This window comes from Cheilinus undulatus, linkage group 7 (genome assembly GCF_018320785.1).
Source record: "Cheilinus undulatus linkage group 7, ASM1832078v1, whole genome shotgun sequence".
NCBI lineage: Eukaryota > Metazoa > Chordata > Actinopteri > Labriformes > Labridae > Cheilinus > Cheilinus undulatus.
Window position 1 is genome coordinate 1,070,107 of NC_054871.1, and position 26,148 is coordinate 1,096,254.

The 26,148-nt window shown below is 39.5% G+C and overlaps 1 protein-coding gene across 1 annotated transcript in view; it reads left to right on the forward strand.

Moving 5' to 3' along the window:
- Positions 1-3,621: 3,621 nt before the first annotated feature.
- kifap3a (kinesin-associated protein 3a) overlaps positions 3,622-26,148 on the forward strand; it is a 54,574-nt gene continuing 32,047 nt past the window's right edge. The window contains exons 1-10 of the mRNA XM_041790663.1: positions 3,622-3,784; positions 5,929-6,060; positions 6,920-7,065; positions 7,158-7,216; positions 7,332-7,473; positions 10,411-10,510; positions 13,424-13,548; positions 16,283-16,381; positions 16,914-17,092; positions 21,666-21,828. Of these exons, the coding sequence (XP_041646597.1) occupies positions 3,744-3,784; positions 5,929-6,060; positions 6,920-7,065; positions 7,158-7,216; positions 7,332-7,473; positions 10,411-10,510; positions 13,424-13,548; positions 16,283-16,381; positions 16,914-17,092; positions 21,666-21,828 (1,186 nt within the window). The 5' untranslated portion in view covers positions 3,622-3,743. The remainder of the gene's footprint in view (positions 3,785-5,928; positions 6,061-6,919; positions 7,066-7,157; positions 7,217-7,331; positions 7,474-10,410; positions 10,511-13,423; positions 13,549-16,282; positions 16,382-16,913; positions 17,093-21,665; positions 21,829-26,148) is intronic.

The window sequence follows — 26,148 nt, forward strand, 5'->3', positions numbered from 1 at the left end:
CGCATTCTCCACATCCCGTATGAATTAAAGATCAGAACGCCCCACAGAGAGACCCGTAGGTGTGGTTTCTTTAAACTCCAGCGGTGAATAACAGCCAAATGTGGCGTCACCTTTTCAGGAGCGGTTAGCACGGCTGACAGTCAGGGCCATCACGTTTAATACAGCTCAACGTCTTCAGCAGACGCTCGGCAGCCGTTTGACTACATTAGACAAGGTAACGCTAATTTGTCTCGTCACGTCAGCAGAGAGCGGAGGGCCAGAGTACAGACGGCGTCCGTGTCAGAGCAGAGACGAGGGGGAGGAGAGAGACGACGCAGGACTTTGATTCAACAACATACAGAGCTGTGTCCTCTTCCTCCTTTCTTATTTTGTCTATCCACACTTAAATATTAGACAAAGACAACCTGAGGAAATACAACAGTCTGTTTTTAAATGATGCTTTCTTTTATTCAGTCTAACCCTCAGCATCTCTACGGACATTTTCGTTTTCCTCTTCCTCTGCTCTTCATTTTGTCTGTGTTAGTGCACGTGGTCCAAGTTTTTATAACAAACTTTCTTATAGGCAAATTTTGGAATTCATGTTTCAGTCGCTCTAAAAGCCAGTGTGAAACAAATTTACTACCCTTTAAAACCATTAAGGACAAAAATGTCCACTGCCAACAAAATGCTATAAAAACCTAATAGATTAATACTTTTCCTCCTTTTTTTGCATAAATCTCTGAAACAACTTCAGCTGAAACCATAACATTACAGAATGCCTGACTATATCATGACATGGCTATGAGACTTTAAAAAAGTGGTTTGAATGGGAGTCAATGGGACGTTTTTGGCCTTAATGACTCGAAAGGGTAGTAAATTTAAAATCTGATGCTACACAAAAACTAAAAATGCATCAAAGTTATTTTGGCTAATGTTTGACATAACACCCACCAACCCCCAAACATTAGTTATCTGGAAAATAATGACTGTTTTGTGTGTGTTTTTAGAAAAAATATGACCATCCTGTAATCAAACTGGCATTTAAAGGGTTAAAATCCTGAAAATTATTCAATATTTGATTGTTTTGATCAGAACTGAAGTTGATCAAAAGATTTCACCCAAAAAGCAGAAAAAAATATGAATTATACCTATTTTTATTGTCATTTTTGGAAGTGGACATTTTTGGCCTTAATGACTCGAAAGCGTAGTAAATTTTAAATCAGATGCTACACAAAAACTAAAAATGTATCAAAGTCAATATTTTGGCTAATCATGGACATGTCCAAGCTGGATTTAGAAATAATGACCCAGCCATCCAACATTTGGTTTGAGGAAGATTTCACATATTTTGGCTTTTTTGTTAAAAACAACATTGACTTTAAGTAATCAAACTGGAATTTAAAGGGTTAAAATCCTCAAAATGATTGAATGTTTGGTAGTTTTGAGCACAGCTGAAGTGTTTAAGAGATTTATACCAAAAAAAGCAGAAAAAACATGAATCTGTTGAGTTTTTATAGCAGTTTTTTAGAAGAGGACGTTTTTGTCCTTAATGGCTTTAAAGGGTAGTAAATGAAAGAGATGGCTGAGGGTTAAAAATCCATCCAAACACACCTGGTCCTGTGTGAAAAAGCCCCCCCCCACACACACTCTGATAACTGGTTGTTCCATCCTTGGTGTTTGTAATAACTGTCAGGGAGTCTCTCACATCACTGTGGAGGAATGTTGTCCCATTCTTCTTTGCAGACTTGTTTAAAGTCAGCTACACAGGAGGGGTTTAAGGTCATGCCACGGCATCTGAGTCAGATCTAAGTCCAGACTCTGACTAGACCACTCCAGAACCTTCATCTAGTCTTTAGTCCATTCAGAGGTGGACTTGCTGGTGTGTTTGGGATCATGGTCCTGGTCCAGAACCCAACCCAAATGTGCTCGATCTTGAGGTCATGAACTGATGGACGGACGTTCTCCTTCAGGATTTTCTGCTAGAAAGCAGGATTCATGGTTCTAGTGGTCCAGGTCCTGGTCCAGACCATCACACTACCACCACCATGTCTGAGTGTTGGTCTGATGTTCTGATGAAATGCTGGGTTAGTTTAACCGCTTTTCTCCCTCATGCTGTCGTAAGCCTGTTTTAGAAGGATATCTAGCTAGTAGATCCCACTGGTTAGACTGGAATCACAGCTGGGGGCCTAGACTGGCCTGAGTGTAAAAGGCAAGGATGGAATGTCATCCTTTGAAGATGATGTCATCCTTTGAAGATGATGTCATTCTTTGAAGATGATGTCATCCTTTAAAGATCCCTCCATTTTGAGAAGAGTCTAGCTGCAGCCGCAACCGCTACAAACCATGCCCCATACAAAACACGCCTACCCACGAGCTACCCCTACACCTAACCAGTGGAAACTAAAATGCTAAAGCTAAGCTAATAACACAAGTGGGCGTGTTTTGTAGGTAGCGTGTTTTGTAGGGGGCGTGGTTTGTACAGTGGCCACGGCTGCAGTTGGGTATTATTGTCCATTTTTGGACCGACTAAACAGTCTGCCATAGTTTATTACTTTTTTTTAAAGTGGAATTGTTGGGTGGGGGTTAGGATTCCAGAAAGTTCCTCTTCTGTCTGGTCAGTCCTCAGAATATTTCCCAGAAGTCTCTGGGATTATCAGGATGTTTTTAGTCAAATGTGAGGCGAGCCTTTGTGTTCTTTTTGCTCAGCAGTGGTTTTGATCTTGGAGCTCTCCCATGATGCCATTGTTGCCCAGTCTCTTTCTGATAGTTGAATCATGACCTCTGACCTTAACTGAGTCAGTGAGGCCTGCAGGTCTTTAGATGTGGCTCTGGGTTCTTCTGGGACCTCCTGGACGAGTCGTCCATGTTCTCTTGGAGTCGTGTTGGTAGGCCGGCCACTCCTGGGAAGGTTCACCCCTGTTAACAGTTTTCCCCTGTGGTGGGTAATGGCTCTCAGCGTGTTATTTTGGAGTCCCAAAGCCTCAGAAATGTCTCTGTAACCCTTTCAGACTGATAGATGTCAGTGACTTTGTTTCTCATCTGTTCTTCTCTAGATGGTTCCATGATGTGTTGGAGATCTTTCAGCCCACTTCACTGTCAGACAGGTTCTAGTTAAGGGGATTCTGGATCCAGCAGGTCTGACAGTAATCTGGTCTGGGTGCGGAGAGTCAAACCGAACTCAGCTTGACTAAAAATGTGGTTACTTTATTTATCTGCAATAGTATCAAACATGCATCATAAGGCCTATGGTTAGATCTGCGGCCCAGCAGCAGAATTGAGAGTCCTAGTATGGAGACAACCACTGATTTTATGTTTATATATCCCTTTCACCAGGTTGACCTGGCCTAGAGGTCAGGAGCACAAGTGACTGATGATCACGACTGAGTACAACTATAAGTTCAGCCTGATTTAGAAAATGACTTCTAACTACAGTCACAGTGCTGTAAACTGGATCCCAGTAACAGTTCAGACACAGCCACTGGTCCACGCTCTCTCCGTGTTTATCATGTCAGACAGAGTGACAGGCTTGAAGAGACAGCTTCACCTTTGTTTTTACTCACCTGTGCCCTCCCGGTTCCTGGGATCCCCCTCCGCGCCTGTAGATGGCAGCAGTGCGCTCTTGCTCCGCGGTGCATGCTGGGAGCTGTGGTGTCGCCTCCCTGGCAACAAGAGGAGATCAATAACATCCGCCCTGTCGGTGTCAGCATCAGCTGGTGATTTTAGGAGGAACGAAGATCTGATGTGGGATTAATCCGCGGTCAGAAATGGACAATCATCAGGAAGGAGGCGTTAAATACCTGAAGAGGTGAGGGCTGCTAGCGTTAGCATGGTTAGCTTCATTTAGCCGTTAGCGGACGTTAGAGAGGCAGAGACCGTCAGGATGCTGAACGGGCTCATTCAGAGCAGGATAGGCCGTTTAACAGGATAGGCTCTTGTTTTATCCTTTATTTCTACAGTCAGGATAGCCTTTAGGTTTCCTCTGTCAGAGTTCACAGCGGCAGCCGTATTTTATTAGCCTGTCTGTTTCACTGTATGCTACAGTAGCCCATTAATGCCAATGCAAAGAAAAAATATCACGTCAGTCCAGAATTTCACCAATTTATTTAAAGATATTCTTTTTTACTATGATTTAGCCTTTAAAACAACGTTAACGCATGGAGATTGTCCAGTATTTACCTTCAAAGATTACTTATATTGGCAATAAATGAAATAAACAACTGAAAAAGTAAAATATTACCCTAGAACAGTCATTGTTAAGTGGTCAGGACCCTTCAGGGGGTCACAGGGTTATTTTGGCTGCAACCTGGATCCTGGGGAAACAATATGGCAAAATATCTAGGACCTACAGAAGAATACAGCAGATTAACGTTATTTTACTCTGATTTACTGGACAAGGATGGACTTCTGGTTGTCTTGATCTTGACTGATTTATCCTGTTATCTGGGATAGAAATTAGGGGTGCACTGATCGATCGGCCAAAATCAGTTTCTCTGCCGATTTCCTTAATTTTAGGAGATCGGCGAACGGCTGATCCTTGTAAATAAGATCGGTTTCATCTGCCTCTACCTACTGAAATGTGAAAATGAAAGACTAAAGGATCTGATATAATTTAGTAGTTTGGACAGCAATGCTCTAAACTTTTCATTTATATTTGAGAGAACTACCTCATGTGCAGTTAAAACAACATGTTTGTATTGTTTCACAGGTATTGTTCAATGTTTTTCAATAAAATAAGACTGGAACATTGAAGGTGGATGCTGGCAGTTAGAAAAAAATCGGTACGCTATCGGCCACCATTGTAATCGGCAGGTCAGGCTTTTTAAAGATCGGTGATCGGACGGAAAATTGCAATCGGTGCGCCCCTACCTGAAACCTCTAAATGTTCACATTCATCTCACTACAAGTTGGTGAAGAAATGGTGCAAAAGTTTCACACCAGTTTACCTGTCTGAAGTAGGGGTGCAGGAGGTTCTAGAGAAAATGTTGATTTTAAGTTCTGAAATTTTGATTTTTTATTTCTTCAAATCTAGAATTTCCTTTTTCAAAAATCTATTTTTCCCCAATATTTACTAGATTTTATTTATTGTTTTTTGTTATTGTTTCTTAAAAATCGTATTTTAAGAAAATTGAGTTTTTCTTTTTTACACCTAGATTTTCACATTTTTTAAATCAAGATTTTTTTCTTTTAATTTAGTTTGTCATTTTTAAATCTAGATTTTTATTTATTTATCTAGATTTTCAGTTTGTAGAGTATAGAATTTAAATTTTTAAAATTTTTAAGATCCAGTTTTAATGTTTTAATCTAGTTTTTCATTTTGAAATCCAATTTTCTTTTCATTTTTAAAACTAGATTTTAGAATTTTTCGTCTTTATTTTTTATCTTTATTTTAATTTGTTTAGATGTAGATCTAAATTTGTTTTCAAAATCTAGATTTTTATTCCTTACCATCGACGTTTTCAATGTTCAAAATCTAGATTTTCTTTTAAAATCTAAATATTTGATGCTGACTCCGCTTGGCTTTGTGATTATTAACGGTTTATGTGGTAAAATGCTCACGCTAAAATGGAATATAAAAAGTAAACTGTCTGAAAATGAATATTTAGCTCTGCAGTGTGATAAAAATATGAGCACAATGACTTATAACCTTAAAATAAAGACTTTTATGAAGCCAAAAATTTTCTCAGAGTAGCTCAGACACCATCCTTTTGTCTGAATTAATGGCCTAGAATGGTAAAATTATGAGTTTTATGTTGTGTTGGATAATAATGTCATATCTTAAATATTATATGGTAGAATCACGACTTGCCTCGATATTATGCGAAACCTTCTAATTTTTGTAACATCCAAACTGAACATTATGTATTAATTTTATGGAATAAAATAACAGTGTAAGCGCTGTTGTTCTGAGTGTTTTCAGACATGTTAACGTTGTTTTTCTGCTACCAACAGGAGAGTGAAGGGCTGCACTCTGGACGTCCACCCCACTGAGAAAGCCCTCGTGGTTCAGTACGAGGTGGAGGCGACCGTCCTGGGAGAGCTCGGGGACGCCATAGTCGGAGAACGCAAGGAGTGTCAGAAAATGTGAGTTATTAGTCACTGCATTAACAATTCAGAATGACACACTAAATATAAATCACACGATTGCATCACTGATAGAACCTTTAATATTTTTAATGTTCATATATATCATTATCCAACATTTCCCTGAAATATCCTGATAAAAGTTTTAGGGTATATTAGGACCGGGAAACTTTCTAGCTCAGTAAAAACGTGTCGCTGAGGAGTAGAGAGAACAACAGTGTTGTCAAGTATTACATGGGTCTAATGTGGATAGAAAAAAAATATGTTCATCCCTAAATTTTGTATCTAAGTTCTTATTTTTCAAATCTAGATTTTCATTCCCTATTTTGTGGTCTAGATTCTTCTTATATCAAATGTAGATTTTCACTCTTTATTTTGTTATCTAGATTTTTTTTTTTCAAATCTAGATTGTCATTGTTTATTTTGTAATCCAGATTCTTATATTTTAAATCTAGTTTTCATTAGTTATATTTTAATCTATATTCTTATTTTTCAAATCTAGATTGTCTTTCTCATTGTTGTAATCTAGATTATCCTCAGGTGTAACTACTCTGTCTCTGTTTTGGCCCTGGCCATGCCTCCCACTCCTCCAGCACCATCCTGATCACGTGAATTCATGTCTTTCCTTGAGTCCATCTGCTTTATGTTGAATTTACTTTTTTATGTATAATTTTCAGGATATAATGTGGCTTTTATTAGAAATATATTGATGGACGGACTTTCTAGGTTGTATCTTGTGTTTATTGTTATTTGTTATTATAAATGTTTATTTATTTTGATCCTGTCTTGAATCCAGATTCTCGCTGCTTTCAGACGCTCTAATTTCTCCCTCTAATCTCCCCGTTTGTTCCGGCTCCAGTATCCGCCTGAAAAGCCTGAACGCCCACACGGACACGTCCTCTCTGGCCCGAAAGGTGGTGGAGGAATGTCGCCTGATTCACCCGTCCAAACTGAGCGAGGTGGAGCAACTGCTCTTCTATTTACAGAAACGTAAAGAATCAAACGGTACAGAGGAGTTTACTTACTATAACACCAAAACAGGAAAGTCATTCAGGATTAGAAACCTCTCTGTGACGCTGAATTATTCATTTTTACAGACAATCAGGAGAAGAAACGCATCACGCCACGAGACTTCACACCTTACACAGGAGTGGAGGTAGGAACGAAAACATGGATTTTCTGTTTTAAAGACTGTAGCAGTACTGTCCATCACTGAATACCCTGTAGGATTAGCGTCATGCTAAAGCTAACTCTGTTCATATTTACTTCAGCTGGACGAGGTGGCGAGCATCAACAGCATCGATGAATACGTGGAGCTGCTCTACGAGGACATCCAGGAGAAGATCCGAGGAGCCTCGCTCATCTTTCAGCTCGCACAAAACCCCGACAACCTGGAGGAGCTCTTGCAGAACGGTAGCTATAAAAAGATGGAGTTTTTACACTTAAAGAGATTTCACTAACCTGACACACCATGTAGACTCTTCAGATATCTGTAGCATTAGAGATATCCCACATCCACCTGGGCAACGCCCCATAGAGAGCGTTTAAGAAAGAACAGAACCGTTCCAAACCCACTACATCCTCAGAATGGCCCCTGATAAACCTAGAGACTGGCCCCTGATAAACCCAGAGACTGGCCCCTGATAAACCCAGAGACTGGCCCCTGATAAACCCAGAGACTGGACCCTGATAAACCCAGAGACTGGCCCCTGATAAACCCAGAGACTGGCCCCTGATAAACCCAGAGACTGGCCCCTGATAAACCCAGAGACTGGCCCCTGATAAACCCAGAGACTGGCCCCTGATAAACCCAGAGACTGGCCCCTGATAAACCCAGAGACTGGCCCCTGATAAACCCAGAGACTGGCCCCTGATAAACCCAGAGACTGGCCCCTGATAAACCCAGAGACTGGACCCTGATAAACCCAGAGAATGGACCCTGATAAACCCAGAAACTGGCCCCTGATAAACCCAGAGACTGGACCCTGATAAACCAAGAGAATGGACCCTGATAAACCCAGAGACTGGACCCTGATAAACCCAGAGACTGGACCCTGATAAACCCAGAAACTGGCCCCTGATAAACCAAGAGAATGGACCCTGATAAACCCAGAAACTGGCCCCTGATAAACCCAGAGACTGGACCCTGATAAACCCAGAGACTGGCCCCTGATAAACCAAGAGAATGGACCCTGATAAACCCAGAAACTGGCCCCTGATAAACCCAGAGACTGGACCCTGATAAACCCAGAGAATGGCCCCTGATAAACCCAGATACTGGCCACTGATAAACCCAGAGACTGGACCCTGATAAACCCAGAGACTGGACCCTGATAAACCCAGAGAATGGACCCTGATAAACCCAGAAACTGGCCCCTGATAAACCAAGAGAATGGACCCTGATAAACCCAGAAACTGGCCCCTGATAAACCCAGAGACTGGACCCTGATAAACCCAGAGAATGGCCCCTGATAAACCCAGAGACTGGCCCCTGATAAACCCAGAGACTGGCCCCTGATAAACCCAGAGACTGGACCCTGATAAACCCAGAGAATGGACCCTGATAAACCCAGAAACTGGCCCCTGATAAACCAAGAGAATGGACCCTGATAAACCCAGAAACTGGCCCCTGATAAACCCAGAGACTGGACCCTGATAAACCCAGAGAATGGCCCCTGATAAACCCAGAGACTGGCCCCTGATAAACCCAGAGACTGGCCCCTGATAAACCCAGAGACTGGACCCTGAAAAACCCGGAGACTGGACCCTGATAAACCCAGAGTCTGGCCCCTGATAAACCCAGAGAATGGACCCTGATAAACCCAGAGACTGGACCCTGATAAACCAGAGACTGGACCCTGATAAACCCAGAGACTGGACCCTGATAAACCAGAGCCTGGACCCTGATAAACCCAGAGAATGGACCCTGATAAACCCAGAGAATGGCCCCTGATAAACCCAGAGACTGGACCCTGATAAACCCAGAGACTGGCCCCTGATAAACCCAGAGACTGGCCCCTGATAAACCCAGAGACTGGCCCCTGATAAACCCAGAGACTGGACCCTGATAAACCCAGAGAATGGACCCTGATAAACCCAGAAACTGGCCCCTGATAAACCCAGAGACTGGCCCCTGATAAACCCAGAGAATGGCCCCTGATAAACACAGAGACTGGCCCCTGATAAACCCAGAGACTGGCCCCTGATAAACCCAGAAACTGGCCCCTGATAAACCCAGAGACTGGACCCTGATAAACCCAGAGACTGGACCCTGATAAACCCCCCTGTCAGAATCAGACTCCCTCTGTGGTATTAAAGCCTTTCTGCCTTAAGAGCCGTCTCCTCTCCCACAGCTGGACTCAGCTCAGGTAGTCAAACATGGAGGGAATGCGGACGGCCTTCTTGATCTTTTTTTGGCGGTCCGGTGACTGTTGCTATGAAAGCTATCTCTCCGTGTGACAAACGAAAACAGAGGAAGACCTTGAGACGTGGCTGACGGTTCTGAAAAGGTCAGAGATGAGCTTTCAGACTCGATTATTCTACAGATTTTTGGATGTTTTGGATCGAGTCACTCAAGTTCAAAAGTTCAGGCCTCAGCCGTGTTCCAGGATCTCAGAATCAAACCATACTCGGATGAAAAAGTTGGTTGAAGCTTGTGCTCTCTGCTCTTTAAGAAAACACGTCTAAGCTCCGTTTCTTTTCCCCTCCGTGACAACCGGGATGTTTTATCCACAACAGCACGGAGCCGTCATCCTCAGCAGCGGCGCTGAGACGCCACGGGTCCATTTGTATCTGTCAGAACGCGTCCTCAGCTCGCTCTGTCTGCCGCGCCGCATCAGCCCCTCCGGTGTTGATAAGAGCCGAGTGTTCGTGTGAACCCGGAGGCCTGGGGTCGCTCTGGAAAGAGGAGAGGAACCCTGGGACGCACGTCTTTATGTTGAGAAGCACCCATGGCTCAAAATCCTTGCCACATTCCCCCACGTTTCTTTAGATTAACCTCCAGCTGCACGGCTCCCCGCTCCATCTGACTCCCATCCAAGTTTGTCTCTCTCATCTGTGTCTGCTCTCGCCTGTCTCCTTGTCTCTACTGACCTGGTCTTCCTGTCTCCTTGTCTCTGCTGACCTGGTCTTCCTGTCTCCCTGTCTCTACTGACCTGGTCTTCCTGTCTCCCTGTCTCTGCTGACCTGGTCTTCCTGTCTCCCTGTCTGTACTGACCTGGTCTCCCTGTCTCTGCTGACCTGGTCTCCCTGTCTCTGCTGACCTGGTCTTCCTGTCTCCCTGTCTCTGCTGACCTGGTCTTCCTGTCTCCTTGTCTCTGCTGACCTGGTCTTCCTGTCTCCCTGTCTCAGAGACCGTCCTGGGAGCCCTGGCCCGGGTTCTGAGGGAGGACTGGAAGCAGAGCATGGACCTGGCAACGACCATCACCCACGTCTTCTTCTGCTTCTCCAGGTAAACCAGATGGCCCTGAACTCAGATGCTATTATTCACATTTCTCCATAAAGATGGGAAAAGTATGATTCCAAAAACGTTGGGGCGCTGGGTAAAATGTAAATAAAGACAGAAGTCAATTTTTATTTATTTATTTAATTTATTTATGATTGTCAAATCTCAGAAACACGTTTTTGAGCCAAAATAGAACATAAAGAACAGATCAGATGTTAAACTGAGACATTTTACCATTTCATGAAGATATTAGCTCATTTTACATTTGATGGCAGCAACACTTCTCAAAAAAGTAGGGACAGGTCCATGTTTATCATTGTGTGGCATCTCCTCTTCTTTAACAACAGTCTGTAAACATCTGGGAAGTGAGGAGACCAGCTAATGGGGGAGGATTGTTGTCCCATCCTTGTCAGATGTAAGGTTATAGCTACTCAACAGTCAGAAACAGTCAAGTTTACATTTATCTGACCACAGAACAGTTTTCCATGTTTCCTCTGACCACAGAACAGTTTTCCATGTTTCCTCTGACCACAGAACAGTTTTCCATGTTTCCTCTGACCACAGAACAGTTTTCCATGTTTCCTCTGACCACAGAACAGTTTTCCATGTTTCCTCAGTCCATGTTAAATGAGCTTTGGTCCAGAGAAGATGGACTACGGTGTTTCTGGATCCTGTTCACATATGGCTTCTTCTCTCCATGATCCAGCTTTAACTGTCATTGGTGGATGGCACGGCCAACTGTGTTGACAGACGATGATTTCTGGAATGTTCCTGAGCCCATGCAGTGATTTCACTACAGAATCATGCCTGTTTTTAATGACGTGGCCCCTGAGGGCCCCTTCAGCCTTGTCCCTTGCTCTCAGAGATTCTCTGAATCTGTTGATGATTTTATGGACTGTAGATGGAGGGAGATTCAAAGTCTGAGCTATTTTACATTGAGGAATATTTTTCTGTTTGTTCCACAATTTTTAGCCTCAGTTTTTCACAGATTGGTGAACCTCTGCCCATTTTTGAGAGACTCTGCCTCTCTAAATTGCTCCTTTTATACCCAGTCATGTTACTGACTTGTCGACAGTTAACCTCATTGGTTGTTAAATGCTCCACCAGCTGTTTTTCATTAGTACCACTTACTTTTCCAGCCTTTTGTTTCCCATCCCTACTTTTTTGAGATGTGTTGCTGCCATCAGGGTCAAAACAAGCTAACGTTTTCATGAAATGGTAAAATGTCTCAGTTTAACATCTGATGCGTTGTTTATGTTCGCCACAGAGACAGTGGATAGTGAATATTGTTGAATTCTATGAGACCAGGAATCACACTGGGACCTCATAGAGGTAAAAGAGTCTCCCTCTCTTTCTCAGATATGAATACTCTGATGCAGCGTTACTCAACCCTGCTCAACCAAAGAGCCAAACTGTTGAAAAATACCTTTGCAAGAGCCACAATCTGAGCGGTGAAAAGGGACAAAAACGGCTTGAAGTAGCAATAATAATAAGTCAAAGGAGGCAAAAATGGTCAAAATGCAACAAAAATGGGTGAAAATGAGCAAAAATAGGGAGGAAAACGTGGAAGAAGGGTCAGAAAGCGAAAATGGATGAGAAGTGAAAATAAGAGCTACAGATGACATAAAATTTCCAAATGTGGCAAAAAAATGAGTGAAAAGTGACTAAAATGGGCAAAAAGCAGTCAAGATGTCAAAAATAGGAAACAAAAGGTAGCTTAAACTGGTAAAAAAGTGGCAAAAAATGGTGAATAAGGGCAAAAATGGGATAAAAGTGGCAAAAATGGGGACAAACTAAGAAAAAAATAGTTTTTAATGTCAAAAGGTGGCTTACATGGGCAAAAATTGGGAGTAAAATGTTGAAAAAGGGCAAAAAATGGGTAAAAGTTGCAAAAAAGGTTGAAAAATGGGCAAAAAAATAGTATTTAATGGCAAAAGGTAGCTTAAATGGGCAAAAATGTGATTAAAAGTGGCAAGTATGGACAAAAAGTAGTAAAAATTTGGTGTTTAATGATAAAAGGTATGCTAAATGGGTGAAAATTGGGAGAAAAAATGGTGAAAAGGGGCAAATTTGGGATAAAAGTGGCAAAAAGGGTAAAAAATGCAAAAAAAAAAGTGGCAGAAATGGGCAAAAAGTAGGAAAAAGAGGATTTTAATGGCAAAAGGTAGCTTAAATGGGCATAAATGGGATAAAAGTGGCAAAAATTGGAAAAAAGGAGGAACAAAGTGGTATTTCATGGTAAAACGTAGCTTAAATGGATGAAAAGTGGCAAAAAATGGTGAAAAGGGGCAAAAAGTTTGTATTTTTTAAGGTTTTCTGGGGGAATAATATTTGAAATGAAGACATTAAAGAGCCACACGTTGAGCATCACTGCTCTGACGTATCTCAGCTCTAACCTCTGTCTCCTAATAACATCCACTGATTCAGGGCAGTATCTCTGACTCTGGTTGTCACAGCTTTGACCCTCTCCATCAGATGCCTCCTTGCTCTTCCTGTCCTACAGTAGTCCTGGTCTCTGGCAGCAGACCTGGTCCTGAGGTTTGATTCTCCAGCTGAGGCCTCGGAAACACTAAAATTAGCCGTGGCTACAATAATACATAAACGTCTGTCAGAGCTGATCCAGGCTGCGTCCGCCTGAAAACCGATCGTGGCTCTTGGCCCGCGTCCACCTCCCTGTTATGCTGTTTGGACTGTGAAACGGTTCAGCCCGGCCTGATTATGAGCCGGAGCGGGACGGAGGGTTTGACTGAACATGTTTTGACTTTGACAGTTTACTCTGTAAACGTCTTCAGGGGTGACGGATGGGGTCGCTCACTGACAGCTCCCAGCTGGAATCCCAAACGTTCAGAAACGCTGCTTCAGTTCTGAAAACACACTTTGGATAAATGGCAGCACTTTTCTCTCCATTTTCTCCTCCAGTTTCTCCCAGTTCCACGGCCTGGTCACACACTATAAGATCGGGGCGTTGTGTATGAACATGATCGAGCACGAGCTGAAGAGGTACGACCTCTGGCAGGAAGAGCTGCAGAAGAAGAAGAAGGCTTATATCCTTTTACAAACGCATCTATTTACTGTAGCTCTGGGTTTTTAACAGACTTTTATTTTGAAATTACAAATCAGGAAACCAGCTGATTACCACTTATTGTTGAAAGAATAGGAAATAAAACATGAAAAAAACCTTCAGACAGTTCACAGCAAATTAGAAATCAAAGACATGTGGAGTGCAGAGTGTTTAAGGGTCACCCCACCCCGGGACGGCCCGGGTTGGAGTCCAGTCTGTGGCCCTTTCCCGCATGTCTCTCCCCAACCCTCTCGTCCCTGTTTCTGATTCCATCCACTGTCCTCCTCCATCATTAAACACACAGAAATCCCAAAGCAAACCTCTAAAAAAGAAAGAAATAATCAGAAAAATTATTAATTTAATTTATTTTGTTCTAATAAAGGAAGATCAAAAAACAGAACACTGGTGATGTAACATTCTTTTTCCTTTATGTGTGACCCCCTGCTTATTCTGTTAAAAAAAGAATGTTACATCAGCAGTGGATAAGCCTAGACCCTTCCTACATACAATAATGATCAAACCTTTCTACCAGACAGAGCAGACATGAACTGAACATTTCACCAGTGTTGTGTTCTAAAAATACCTTCAGCAGTCTAGACCAGTTATAGTTAGTTAACTGAAGTTAGTTATAGTCAACTAAAACTAACTAAATAACTAAAACTAAAATTCAAATATCATTTTAGTCAAAAAAAACTAACTAAATAACTAAAACTAAAATTCAAAAATCATTTCAGTCAACTAAAACTAACTAAATAAAACTAAAATTCAAAAATCATTTTAGTCAACTAAAACTAACTAAATAACTAAAACTAAAATTCAAAAATCATTTTAGTCAACTAAAACTAACTAAATAACTAAAACTAAAATTCAAAAATCATTTTAGTCAACTAAAACTAACTAAAACTAAAATTCAAAAATCATTTTAGTCATCAAAAACTAACTAAGTAACTAAAACTCAAATTCAAAAATCATTTTAGTCAACTAAAACTAACTAAATAACTAAAACTAAAATTCAAAAATCATTTTAGTCAACTAAAACTAACTAAAACTAAAATTCAAAAATCATTTTAGTCATCAAAAACTAACTAAGTAACTAAAACTCAAATTCAAAAATCATTTTAGTCAACAAAAACTAACTAAATAACTAAAACTAAAATTCAAAAATCATTATAGTCAACTAAAACTAACTAAATAACTAAAACTAAAATTCAAAAATCATTTTAGTCAACTAAAACTAACTAAATAACTAAAACTCAAATTCAAAAATCATTTTAGTCAACCAAAACTAACTAAATAACTAAAACTAAAATTCAAAAATCATTTTAGTCAACCAAAACTAACTAAATAACTAAAACTAAAATTCAAAAATCATTTTAGTCAACTAAAACTAACTAAATAACTAAAACTAAAATTCAAAAATCATTTTAGTCAACTAAAACTAACTAAATAACTAAAACTAAAATTCAAATATCATTTTAGTCAACAAAAACTAACTAACTAACTAAAACTAAAATTCAAAAATCATTATAGTCAACTAAAACTAACTAAATAAAACTAAAATTCAAAAATCATTTTAGTCAACTAAAACCAACTAAATAACTAAAACTAAAATTCAAAAATCATTATAGTCAACTAAAATTAACTAACTAAAACTAAAATTCAAAAATCATTTTAGTCAACTAAAACTAACTAAATAACTAAAACTAAAATTCAAAAATCATTTTAGTCAACTAAAACTAACTAAATAACTAAAACTAAAATTCAAATATCATTTTAGTCAACAAAAACTAACTAAATAACTAAAACTGAAATTCAAAAATCATTATAGTCAACTAAAACTAACTAAATAAAACTAAAATTCAAAAATCATTTTAGTCAACTAAAACTAACTAAATAACTAAAACTAAAATTCAAAAATCATTTTAGTCAACTAAAACTAACTAAATAACTAAAACTAAAATTCAAAAATCATTTTAGTCAACAAAAACTAACTAAATAACTAAAACTAAAATTCAAAAATCATTTTAGTCAACTAAAACTAACTAAAACTAAAATTCAAAAATCATTTTAGTCATCAAAAACTAACTAAGTAACTAAAACTAAAATTCAAAAATCATTTTAGTCAACTAAAACTAACTAAATAACTAAAACTAAAATTCAAAAATCATTATAGTCAACTAAAACTAACTAACAACTAAACAACTAAAACTAATTAACTAATGTCGCTTATTTTAACAGCTGTCTACTTAACCAAAGGAATTCCTGACTAATTGAGACAAAAAAGATATGATCATGCTTGATTTAAGATTATACTGTAAAGTTAGACAATAAAAATAAAACATTAACTTTAAAACAAGATAAATTATCTAACACTTCTTAATCTGAGTTTTTAAATCTTGGTGCGCACCAAAGCATTTGCAGTGTAGCAGTATAACAGCAACTGAGAAACCACTTTTTCTTGGTTTTAGATTTCTCATTCAGATTAAAACCCTGTTGGCTATAATTACACCAACCCATCTAAGCTGTGTTTTTATTCCTTCCACCTTTATTTTAGTCTGTTAGAAGGACTGAGAGCACCTAACCCTCTGTTTCAGTGATGTTGAACATTCAAAGATCCAGATTTTAAAACGGGAGCAGACAGACAGGGCGGTCTAACTCTGGACTGGTTTTTGGTACAGTAGAGAAGACGCTGGTTATTTTCCCTTGACTGTTCTCACATGAAGAATCTCCAGAGAACCAAAACCTGAAGAAGGAACACGAGAAGTCTCTCAGGAAGTACCAGAGCCTCCTGGTCAGACAGGAGCAGCTCCTCTCAGGTAATCCGCCATTTATTTAGTTCATCACAGTTTGGTTCAACATACATGATGAGGCACTAGTAAAAATGAAATTGTATCAGCCTGTACAGAAAAATAGAAGTTCTAGTCGCCTATTATCAGGAAATGTTGAGTTTTTATTTACCAGAAATTACACCAAAATCCTCTGCACATTGTTGGAATTGCACAAATCCATCTGTGGTAGAATTTATTTCTGAATCTTTTATTTAGCTAAGACTTTTTTGGAATTGGAGTTTTATTCTTTTAAATGTATTTTTATTGCTTTTATTTGTTAAAAAAACAGAATAAACCTCAGCAGACCTACTAACTACTCATACTACTTTTAGAGGATGTGTGAAAGACAAAGAAAAGAAATTGTTCCAAAAATGTGACTTTAAACCCTAAACGTACTGAGCCAAATGTTTATAGCACCGTTACTTCCTGACTTTGTCCCATTAGAAGAGCAGGAATAGCAGAGTCAAGTTTGAGTCTATGGCTGCATAAAAACCCTCTGACTTCTGTGTTTGACTCTCAGTGGCTCTGTGTCTGCTGCTGAACCTGGCTGAAGACACTCGCACCGAGCTGAAGATGAGGAACAAAAACATTGTCCACATGCTGGTGAAGATCCTGGACCGGAAAGACCAGGACCTGCTGCTGGTGGTTGTCTCCTTCCTCAAGAAGCTCTCCATCTTCCTGGAGAACAAAAACGACATGGTGAGGAAGCGTTACGGAGGGATGGGGGGTCACAGAAGTTTAAAACATTATAGACATGCTGATAACAGCAGCACTCAACATTTAGAGCAGGGGTGTCAAACTCAGCCACAGCAGGGGCCGGATTCTGGATTCAGGACTAACCTGAGGGTCTAACAGGTCACCTTTTTAACCAGAAAATGTCAACCTCATTTTCACCAGTAATAAAATAAGAAAAATAAAATCTTAGCACTGATGATAAACGATTTTGACATTTAAAAAAGTTACAAGATGAGTTTAAAGGCTCTCAATTTGAGAAAAGTAAAATTATTTGTTCAAAAAGGTCAAAACAAGACATGAAATTGAAAAATAATCTTTTTTAAAGGCAAATATATTAGATATAAAGTTAGAGTCATGAGTTTAAAAGGTCAAAATATGAAATAAATTTAATTGTGAGTCTAAATGGACAAACTATAGGATTATGAAGTCAAAGTTTGGAGATGAAAATATGAAATAAAATACAAAATAATTTGTTGAAAAGGTCAAAATATTACTTAAAAATTAGAATTTTGAATCTTAAAGCTCAAAATATATGAGAAGTCAAAAGTATGAGTTGAAATGCTGGAAGTATGAAATTAAAAATCAAAATCTTAAGTTTGAGTCCTGATTGTGAGATGCTAAATTGAAAATGTGAAATTAAAACACACTTTCTTTTCCCACATTCCTGACTTCTTATCTAAATATTTTTACTCCTTTTTCAGATTTTGTGACTTAACAAGGAAATCTGAAATCATCAGGATAAGTTCAGATTTTTATACTGGAGGAAATCTGCAGACCTCAGACTGATGGACAGTCAGAACAGATCATCCTGGGGCCGAATTTAACTGTTCCACGGGCCGGATTTGGCCCCCGGGCCTTGAGTTTGACACCTGTGATTTGGAGCTTTCCAGCTCAAATATCAATCTTCTTTAAAAAGCTGTATTAAAGAACAGTTTTCTTCTTCAGAATGCTTGGTTATTGAGGACCAATGTGCCTCACACCCCCTTTATGACCATATAAGGGCATGAGACTGCAGGGCAGTGTGCAAACACAGAAGGAACTCAGGCGTAAGAGGAGAAGGAAGAAACCAATAATGTCCAAATCAGAAAGTAATGTAGAGCCAGTCAGAATACTTTGACAGCCTGTGATAGTTCTAAAGTGGATGTAGCTCTGCTCCAAATACACCAGAAGAAGAAGAAACATCGGTCTGGGTTTTCAAAAACATGCTACACACATTTATAGGACGTAACCACTGGTTCAAGCAGTGCTTTTATCAGAAATTAAATCTTGGGGCGTGGATTGGCGGTCCAGGATCCAGTCTGGTCTGTTGCTCTTTCACCACGTCATTCATTTAGCTGTAGCTGCATTAGCAATGTAGCTCATCGTCTACTTAGCTTATCTTTCTAACGTAGCTTCTTTAGCTTTACATTTAGCCTCATGAGCTTTAGCAAAGGTAAATTAAGCTAATGCAACTACATGGGTAACAGAGTTATGTAACTAACGTAGCTGAAGCAAGCATAGCATAAGCTAACAGCTATCGTAGTTACTATAGCTTCATTAACTTCAGATTTAGCTACGTAGCTACATTATCCTCTTCAGTTACCTAGCTTCTTATGCTTTAGATTTAGCAACATGAGATTAAGCAAAGCGCATGGAGCTACATGGGTAAAGTAGCTTTGTAGCTAATATAGCTAACATAGCTAAAGCTTAAGCTAAAGCAAACGTAACACAAGCAAATATAGCTAACATGACTTTCTTAGCTTTAGATTTTGCTACATAAGCAACATTACCTTTTGTAGCTTATCTAGCTAACATACAGAGCTTACCAAATATATCAGCCCAGCTGTCATATCTGTCTCAGAGACCATCCAGCATCATGAAGTGCTTTAATGCCGACTCCTTCATTTTCAGTCAACTCTCCACGTTTTACCATTTTGAACAGGAATGAGGAATTTCAAACTGAATTCACCCAAATGTGAGCCGGCTCACTGGGCTTCTCTGAGAAGTCAGAAATGAATCAAGCATAACATTCAAGCACTAAAACTCATTTTTCTCTTCAGGAATGACAGTAAATAACTATAATCTGACACATTCATCAGAAATATTCATGTGCTTTACTATTTTTTCAGTTTTTTGTAAATCAGTAAATTTGTGAATTCATGGATAACAATAATAATTCTATTTTAGCATTAAAAATATCATTTGGGTTAAAGAGCTTCTACATATTGGTGTATTAACCATTGCAGAAACATCAAAATGATTTTGGTAATTACCAATGCTGTTAATTTAGGGCAGCTGTGGCAGAAACCTGACTGTGGTTAGGGTTAGGGTGGGCTAACACATCTGTTAAGCACTGTAGCTTCATTAGCTTTAGCCTTAGCTACATTAGCTGTATCAGTGGTCACTGAGGACAGCTTTTATCCTTTAACACTCTACTCAGCTTTATCAAATGTTTTGTACTCAGGTTTATCTGGTCAGGTTTTTAACTTTTGGTATCCTAACCCGGACCTTAATTCTTTTCCTAACCCTAACTGGAAGTTTAAAGTGATTTTACTTTGAATGTTTCAGCGTGTATTTCCATCCTGACGGATGCTGCGTCTCACAGTAGCGGTCTGCAGGGCGTAGCCTGAGAGCTGTGGTCTGCAGCCAGACTGTCTTGATATTTGCAGAAGAATTTCCAAAGTGTTGACATATTAAAAATGATGATTTTATCATCATCACTGGCCCTATAACACAGTCCTGAAGCTCCTAACAGGGTCCTTATCCTTCACTTTCACATCTCTGTTGAGTCACATTTAAAGTCAGATCTAAAGGAACCGTTCCTCTTGTCGTCCCTTTAAACATTCCTGGGGTCGTCTGACAAACAGACGTCAGCCTGCAGAGACGCCCGCTGAAACCCGGCCGATCAGATTTCACTTTAATAAATGTTTCTGAGGTCCACTCTTGGCCACGTGTCCCTCAGCGCTCGTTCAGGAACCCTCGCCGCTCCGCTCCCCCCCTCCTCATCCAGCCCCACCTGGTTCTAATCTGGCTCAGTTTGTGGGTCTTTATCAAAGCCAGACCGTGTTAGGAACTGGTTTTATCTCCGTGTTTCCCCTTCAGTGTATCTTTGATTCAGATTAAAGGAGCCTTCGGGGCGATCCGACCCTCTGCAGGAGGAAAATAAGAGTTTCAACACTCTGACTCTGAGTATATCGTTTACACAAGGGAGGAAAACGATGACCATATAAGGGCGGGGCAGTTTAATTGGCTGAAAAACTCTGATACTACTACAGTACTGTGTCATTAGCTCTTATAGAAGCATGTTGTGACTTCAGTTAATCAGATAAACACGATTTGATTGGTTATTTTTCCCGCTGCTGTCACTATCGGAGGTCAGGGGTAATTGACGCAGGCTGCAGTTGATTATGCAGCTCGCCGTCTGGTTTGTGATGGTGCTGGAGCTGGTTTCACACTCAGTAGCAGCGAGGGTGCTTTAACTGGGAGCAGGTTGTGTCACCGCCATATCTGAGTGCGAGGGGAGACCACCGGAGAGGGGGGCAGACACGTTACTGAGCACGAGCGGTGATGTGTCGCTCTGACGGTGTCTAAATGTGGCTCTGCACCGCAGTGATCCTCAGAGTGACAGAGATGTGCTCGGTGTCCTCAGCTCAACACCTCCACCTGCCTGTAGCTCACAGGAACCTTCAGCAGGACAGGATCAGGTTTATCTTAGCTCAGAGGAAATCAGGATTATTTACTGTTACTGGCCGTAAACAGAAGAGCGCTCTGTTTTAAATGCTGCCAAGGAAGGCAGGACTGAAAGGGTTAAGCTCACAAGAGAAAAAGATGAAGCTCTGGTATTATACTTGTCTGTCAGCTGCAGGAATTCATGGAAAAATGTGAGGTTTACCTGTTTGCAGTATTTATAGTTCATATTCATAAACAGTAGAATAAGAGAAAACTATAAACCCCAAAAATTCAGCAGTAAAAAATCAGGTCAAAACAGCAAAAAGTAAAAGCTTCCTCCACGAGGGTTCTTGATTATAAACTCTGATATGATATTAGTAGAAACTTGAACCATTCTCAGACTGTTTTAGGCGATGTAGCAACGAAAATAGAAGCGTCTTTACTAACAGACAACTTTGGTTTTATCTAAACTGTCTTAAGCAGACCTGGGTCTCTCCTCAATCCCCACTTTCACCTCCTCATGCCCAGGCATGTAAACGTCCGCTCTGGAGGACTACGGCAGGAAGCTGTGGTCATGTGATTAAACTGTGTTATTATTATTTTAATGCATTAAGGTTTCCAGATTAATCTGATCATTAATGCATTAACATTAACAGCACTAGAAAGACAACACAACAAGAGTTTAACTACAAGTTTAGGAGATGATGATCTTAAAATGCAACCATCAACAGAAAATGCATTAACACAACAGCTTTAGATTAATAAAGAAACACTGTCCTTGATTACACATTGCTGAATAGTATACTTAGTTTAAACAAAGTTATGTGTTAGCTCTGTTTTTAGGTTATTTGTTTAAGTCTAAATGAACTCCTACATCTGTGGTCTGCAGGCTGAAACATCAGCAGTGGAGAAGCTGGCTCACCTCATTCCCTCCGAACATGAGGAGTTCCTGTGCACCTCCTTACGCCTCCTGCTCAACCTCTCGTTCGACACAACGCTGCGCAGCCAGATGGTGCAGGCGGGACTCATCCCCAAACTGTCCTCACTGCTCGGTAATAAGGCCCAATTATTACTTCTACCATCTATTCAATTCGACTGATCTATTGTGGTGCTTTTCTAGCATATGTGTTGAATGTTTTAGCTTCTAATGTCAGGTTTGCACACATGGAAAACAGCAGCTTTAGGAAACGTGGGTGGACTTGGCCTCACCAGTTCTACCAACATTCCCAAAAGTTGCCAACAAAGGACAGGCAACATGAGGGGAAGATTGATGGTTTAAAATAACTTTAGAGGATGGCATCATCTTCAAAGGCAGAGGATAGAATGTTTTATAAACGTTAAAGGATGACATCATCTTCAAAGGCAAGGATGGAATGTTTTATTAACTTTAAAGGATGACATCATCTTCAGAGGCAAGGATGGAATGTTTTATTATATTTAAAGGATGACATCATCTTCAAAGGCAGAGGAAAGAATGTTTTATCATATTTAAAGGATGACATCATCTTCAAAGGAAGAGGATAGAATGTTTTATTAACGTTAAAGGATGACATCATCTTCAAAGGCAAGGAAAGAATGTTTTATTAACTTTAAAGGATGACATCATCTTCAAAGGCAAGGATGGAATGTTTTATTATATTAAAAGGATGACATCATCTTCAAAGGCAGAGGAAAGAATGTTTTATCATATTTAAAGGATGACATCATCTTCAAAGGCAGAGGATGGAATGTTTTATTAACTTTAAAGGATGACATCATCTTCGAAGGCAGAGGAAAGAATGTTTTATTACTTTTAAAGGATGACATCATCTTCAAAGGCAAGGATGGAATGTTTTATTATATTTAAAGGATGACATCATCTTCAAAGGCAGAGGATAAAATGTTTTATTAACGTTAAAGGATGACATCATCTTCAAAGGCAAGGATAGAATGTTTTATTAACTTTAAAGGATGACATCATCTTCAAAGGAAAGGATGGAATGTTTTATTATATTTAAAGGATGACATCATCTTCAAAGGCAGAGGAAAGAATGTTTTATCATATTAAAAGGATGACATCATCTTCAAAGGCAAGGATGGAATGTTTTATTATATTTAAAGGATGACATCATTTTCAAAGGCAAGGATGGAATGTTTTATTAGTTCTAAAGGATGACATCATTTTCAAAGGCAAGGATAGAATGTTTTATTCAGTTTAAATGATGACATCATCTTCAAAGGCAAGGATAGAATGTTTTATTAACTTTAAAGGATGACATCATCTTCGAAGGCAGAGGAAAGAATGTTTTATTACTTTTAAAGGATGACATCATCTTCAAAGGCAAGGATAGAATGTTTTATTCAGTTTAAAGGATGACATCATCTTCAAAGGCAAGGATAGAATGTTTTATTAACTTTAAAGGATGACATCATCTTCGAAGGCAGAGGAAAGAATGTTTTATTACTTTTAAAGGATGACATCATCTTCAAAGGCAAGGATAGAATGTTTTATTCAGTTTAAAGGATGACATCATCTTCAAAGGCAAGGATAGAATGTTTTATTAACTTTAAAGGATGACATCATCTTCGAAGGCAGAGGAAAGAATGTTTTATTACTTTTAAAGGATGACATCATCTTCAAAGGCAAGGATAGAATGTTTTATTTACTTTAAAGGATGACATCATCTTCAAAGGCAGAGGATAAAATGTTTTATTAACGTTAAAGGATGACATCATCTTCAAAGGCAAGGATAGAATGTTTTATTAACTTTAAAGGATGACATCATCTTCAAAGGAAAGGATGGAATGTTTTATTATATTTAAAGGATGACATCATCTTCAAAGGCAGAGGAAAGAATGTTTTATCATATTAAAAGGATGACATCATCTTCAAAGGCAAGGATGGAATGTTTTATTATATTTAAAGGATGACATCATTTTCAAAGGCAAGGATGGAATGTTTTATTAATTCTAAAGGATGACATCATTTTCAAAGGCAAGGATAGAATGTTTTATTCAGTTTAAATGATGACATCATCTTCAAAGGCAAGGATAGAATGTTTTATTAACTTTAAAGGATGACATCATCTTCGAAGGCAGAGGAAAGAATGTTTTATTACTTTTAAAGGATGACATCATCTTCAAAGGCAAGGATAGAATGTTTTATTCAGTTTAAAGGATGACATCATCTTCAAAGGCAAGGATAGAATGTTTTATTAACTTTAAAGGATGACATCATCTTCGAAGGCAGAGGAAAGAATGTTTTATTACTTTTAAAGGATGACATCATCTTCAAAGGCAAGGATGGAATGTTTTATTATATTTAAAGGATGACATCATCTTCAAAGGCAGAGGATGGAATGTTTTATTCACTTTAAAGGATGACATCATCTTCACCGGCAAGGAAGTCTGTTTTTTTTTTACTTTGAGCGATGGCATTTTCTTTATAGGAAAGGATGAAATGTTTTTTACTCCAAAGGATGACATCATCTTCAAAGGCAAGGATGGAATGCTTGTGAAGCTTGAGATGTTGTAGTCTTTTTTTTTTATCCATTTTGCCAGTAGGCCATTGTGGCTTCTTCTTGAAAAGTGGTTGGAACTGGGAGGAGCAAATGAAAAACTGAACTTAAAGGGGATGAGATTTAAGAAAATGTCAACAAAAAAACTCAGGAGGTCACCGTTGTTGTTTTAGTACAGCATGGGTGCTGACTAGAACTAGAATGAGCGCATTAAAGCTCTTTTTGAAATGGAGCTCTATATTCTCTGTTTACATCATGATGGGGATATTGCCATTGTCAAACATTTTCATGTGCAGGTGCCAAAAACATAATCATGTAAACAGATAGCTAAAATGCACCAGAAAGTAAACGTGGTCCTGTTTGTCTTCTCTAAAGCTGGATAGTGTCTCTGGTTTTCTCATGATTGTGGAGTAATTTCTGAAGATTGTTGGGATTATGACTGGAAAATGGAGTAAAGTTAAATGTATGCATGCAGCTCTTCCTAGGTTTCTGTAATGATGGCCTTTTTAACAGGTTTGTTTGAATCTGTTTCTAGCGTCAGATACATCTAAGGTCCCAACATTTTCATCTCAGACATTCCAGTCAGAATTCCTTGTGTCCTGCAGCTTGGCCAGATGAGAACCCCTGCTTTATTTCAACCCTGTCCCGTCCTGGTTGTTCAGTGTCTGATTTGTCAGTACCGAGGCGTAGGGATGTGCAGGTGCAGCTTTAGCACGGCTCTCTGGTGACCATTAGAGCAGTGACCTCCTGGAAGCTCGGAGCGTGCGATTGGTGCATCGTCTCATCCGTGGGGCGTGTGACATGCTCAGAAGCATCTCTGACGGGCCTTTTGAAGCCTCTCTCGGGGAGGCTCGGGTAACAGCGCATAATTAATATAATATATTTGTTAGAATAACATGCCAGAGCCTCTGCACAAATGTTGTTTTTGCAGGAGCGGGCCGGAGAGGTCTGCAGAGAGTTGAGGAGGAGGGGGCTGCTTTTTGGGAAGTGGAGGTGGGGGTTTCTCATTCAGGAAGCGTGGCACTCACATAATATAAGTGAACACTGAAATATTAGGGCTGCTCACAGTTCTGACACTGCTGAGCATGTGTGCGTAGGTTTGCCATGGTGTCATTAATCACAAGCTTTCACTGCTGACCGTCCTCCGCTGCTTCAGGACGCCGGCTTATCTCTGCAGAGAGCAAGGAGGAGTGTCTGTCGGCCTCCTCTCTCTCCATCCAGGCCGCCCTGAGCTCCTGACCTCTGGCGATAAGATGAAAGTGGAGAAAAGTCTCCTCTTGTCATCATCACCTCCCACTGAAACATCCCAACACCAGCTGGACTTAAAGGACCAGAGGGTTCCTCTGTAGCAGCTCATCTTTATCTTCAACTGATGATCTAGTTGATTAATGATCAATAACTCTGAGGCTGGCTACATACTGGACGATCTTTAAATACTTACTGATTTATAAATGTCAGAGAATAGAGATTTAGGAACAGTTTCAATGATTTTTAACATCAAAATCCTCCAGATTCACATGTTAGAGCAGCATTTCTCACCAGGCCGGCCCTCAGGATCCACCAACCCCTCCTTCATGAGAAAACACAACCCAGATTTACAAAAATGTTCTTTCTAAAAATATGGCGGGCAAAGAGAAAACAAACATGTTTAAAAAGTGCATAGTGACAGACACCGTGAAAGGACACGGGCATATTTGGCTTTACTCTCTTTACTTGTTAATCTTGAGAAATTAACTCCTTATGAAGGGGAACAAGCTTTGTTATCCTGAGAAAACAAGAAAACTCAGTCTAGAGCTAAGTTTTCTGTTTATCACAGCGAAATGAAGTTAGATAAAAATAAACTTTTGTGTATCCTCTTTGGGCTTCCATACAGCA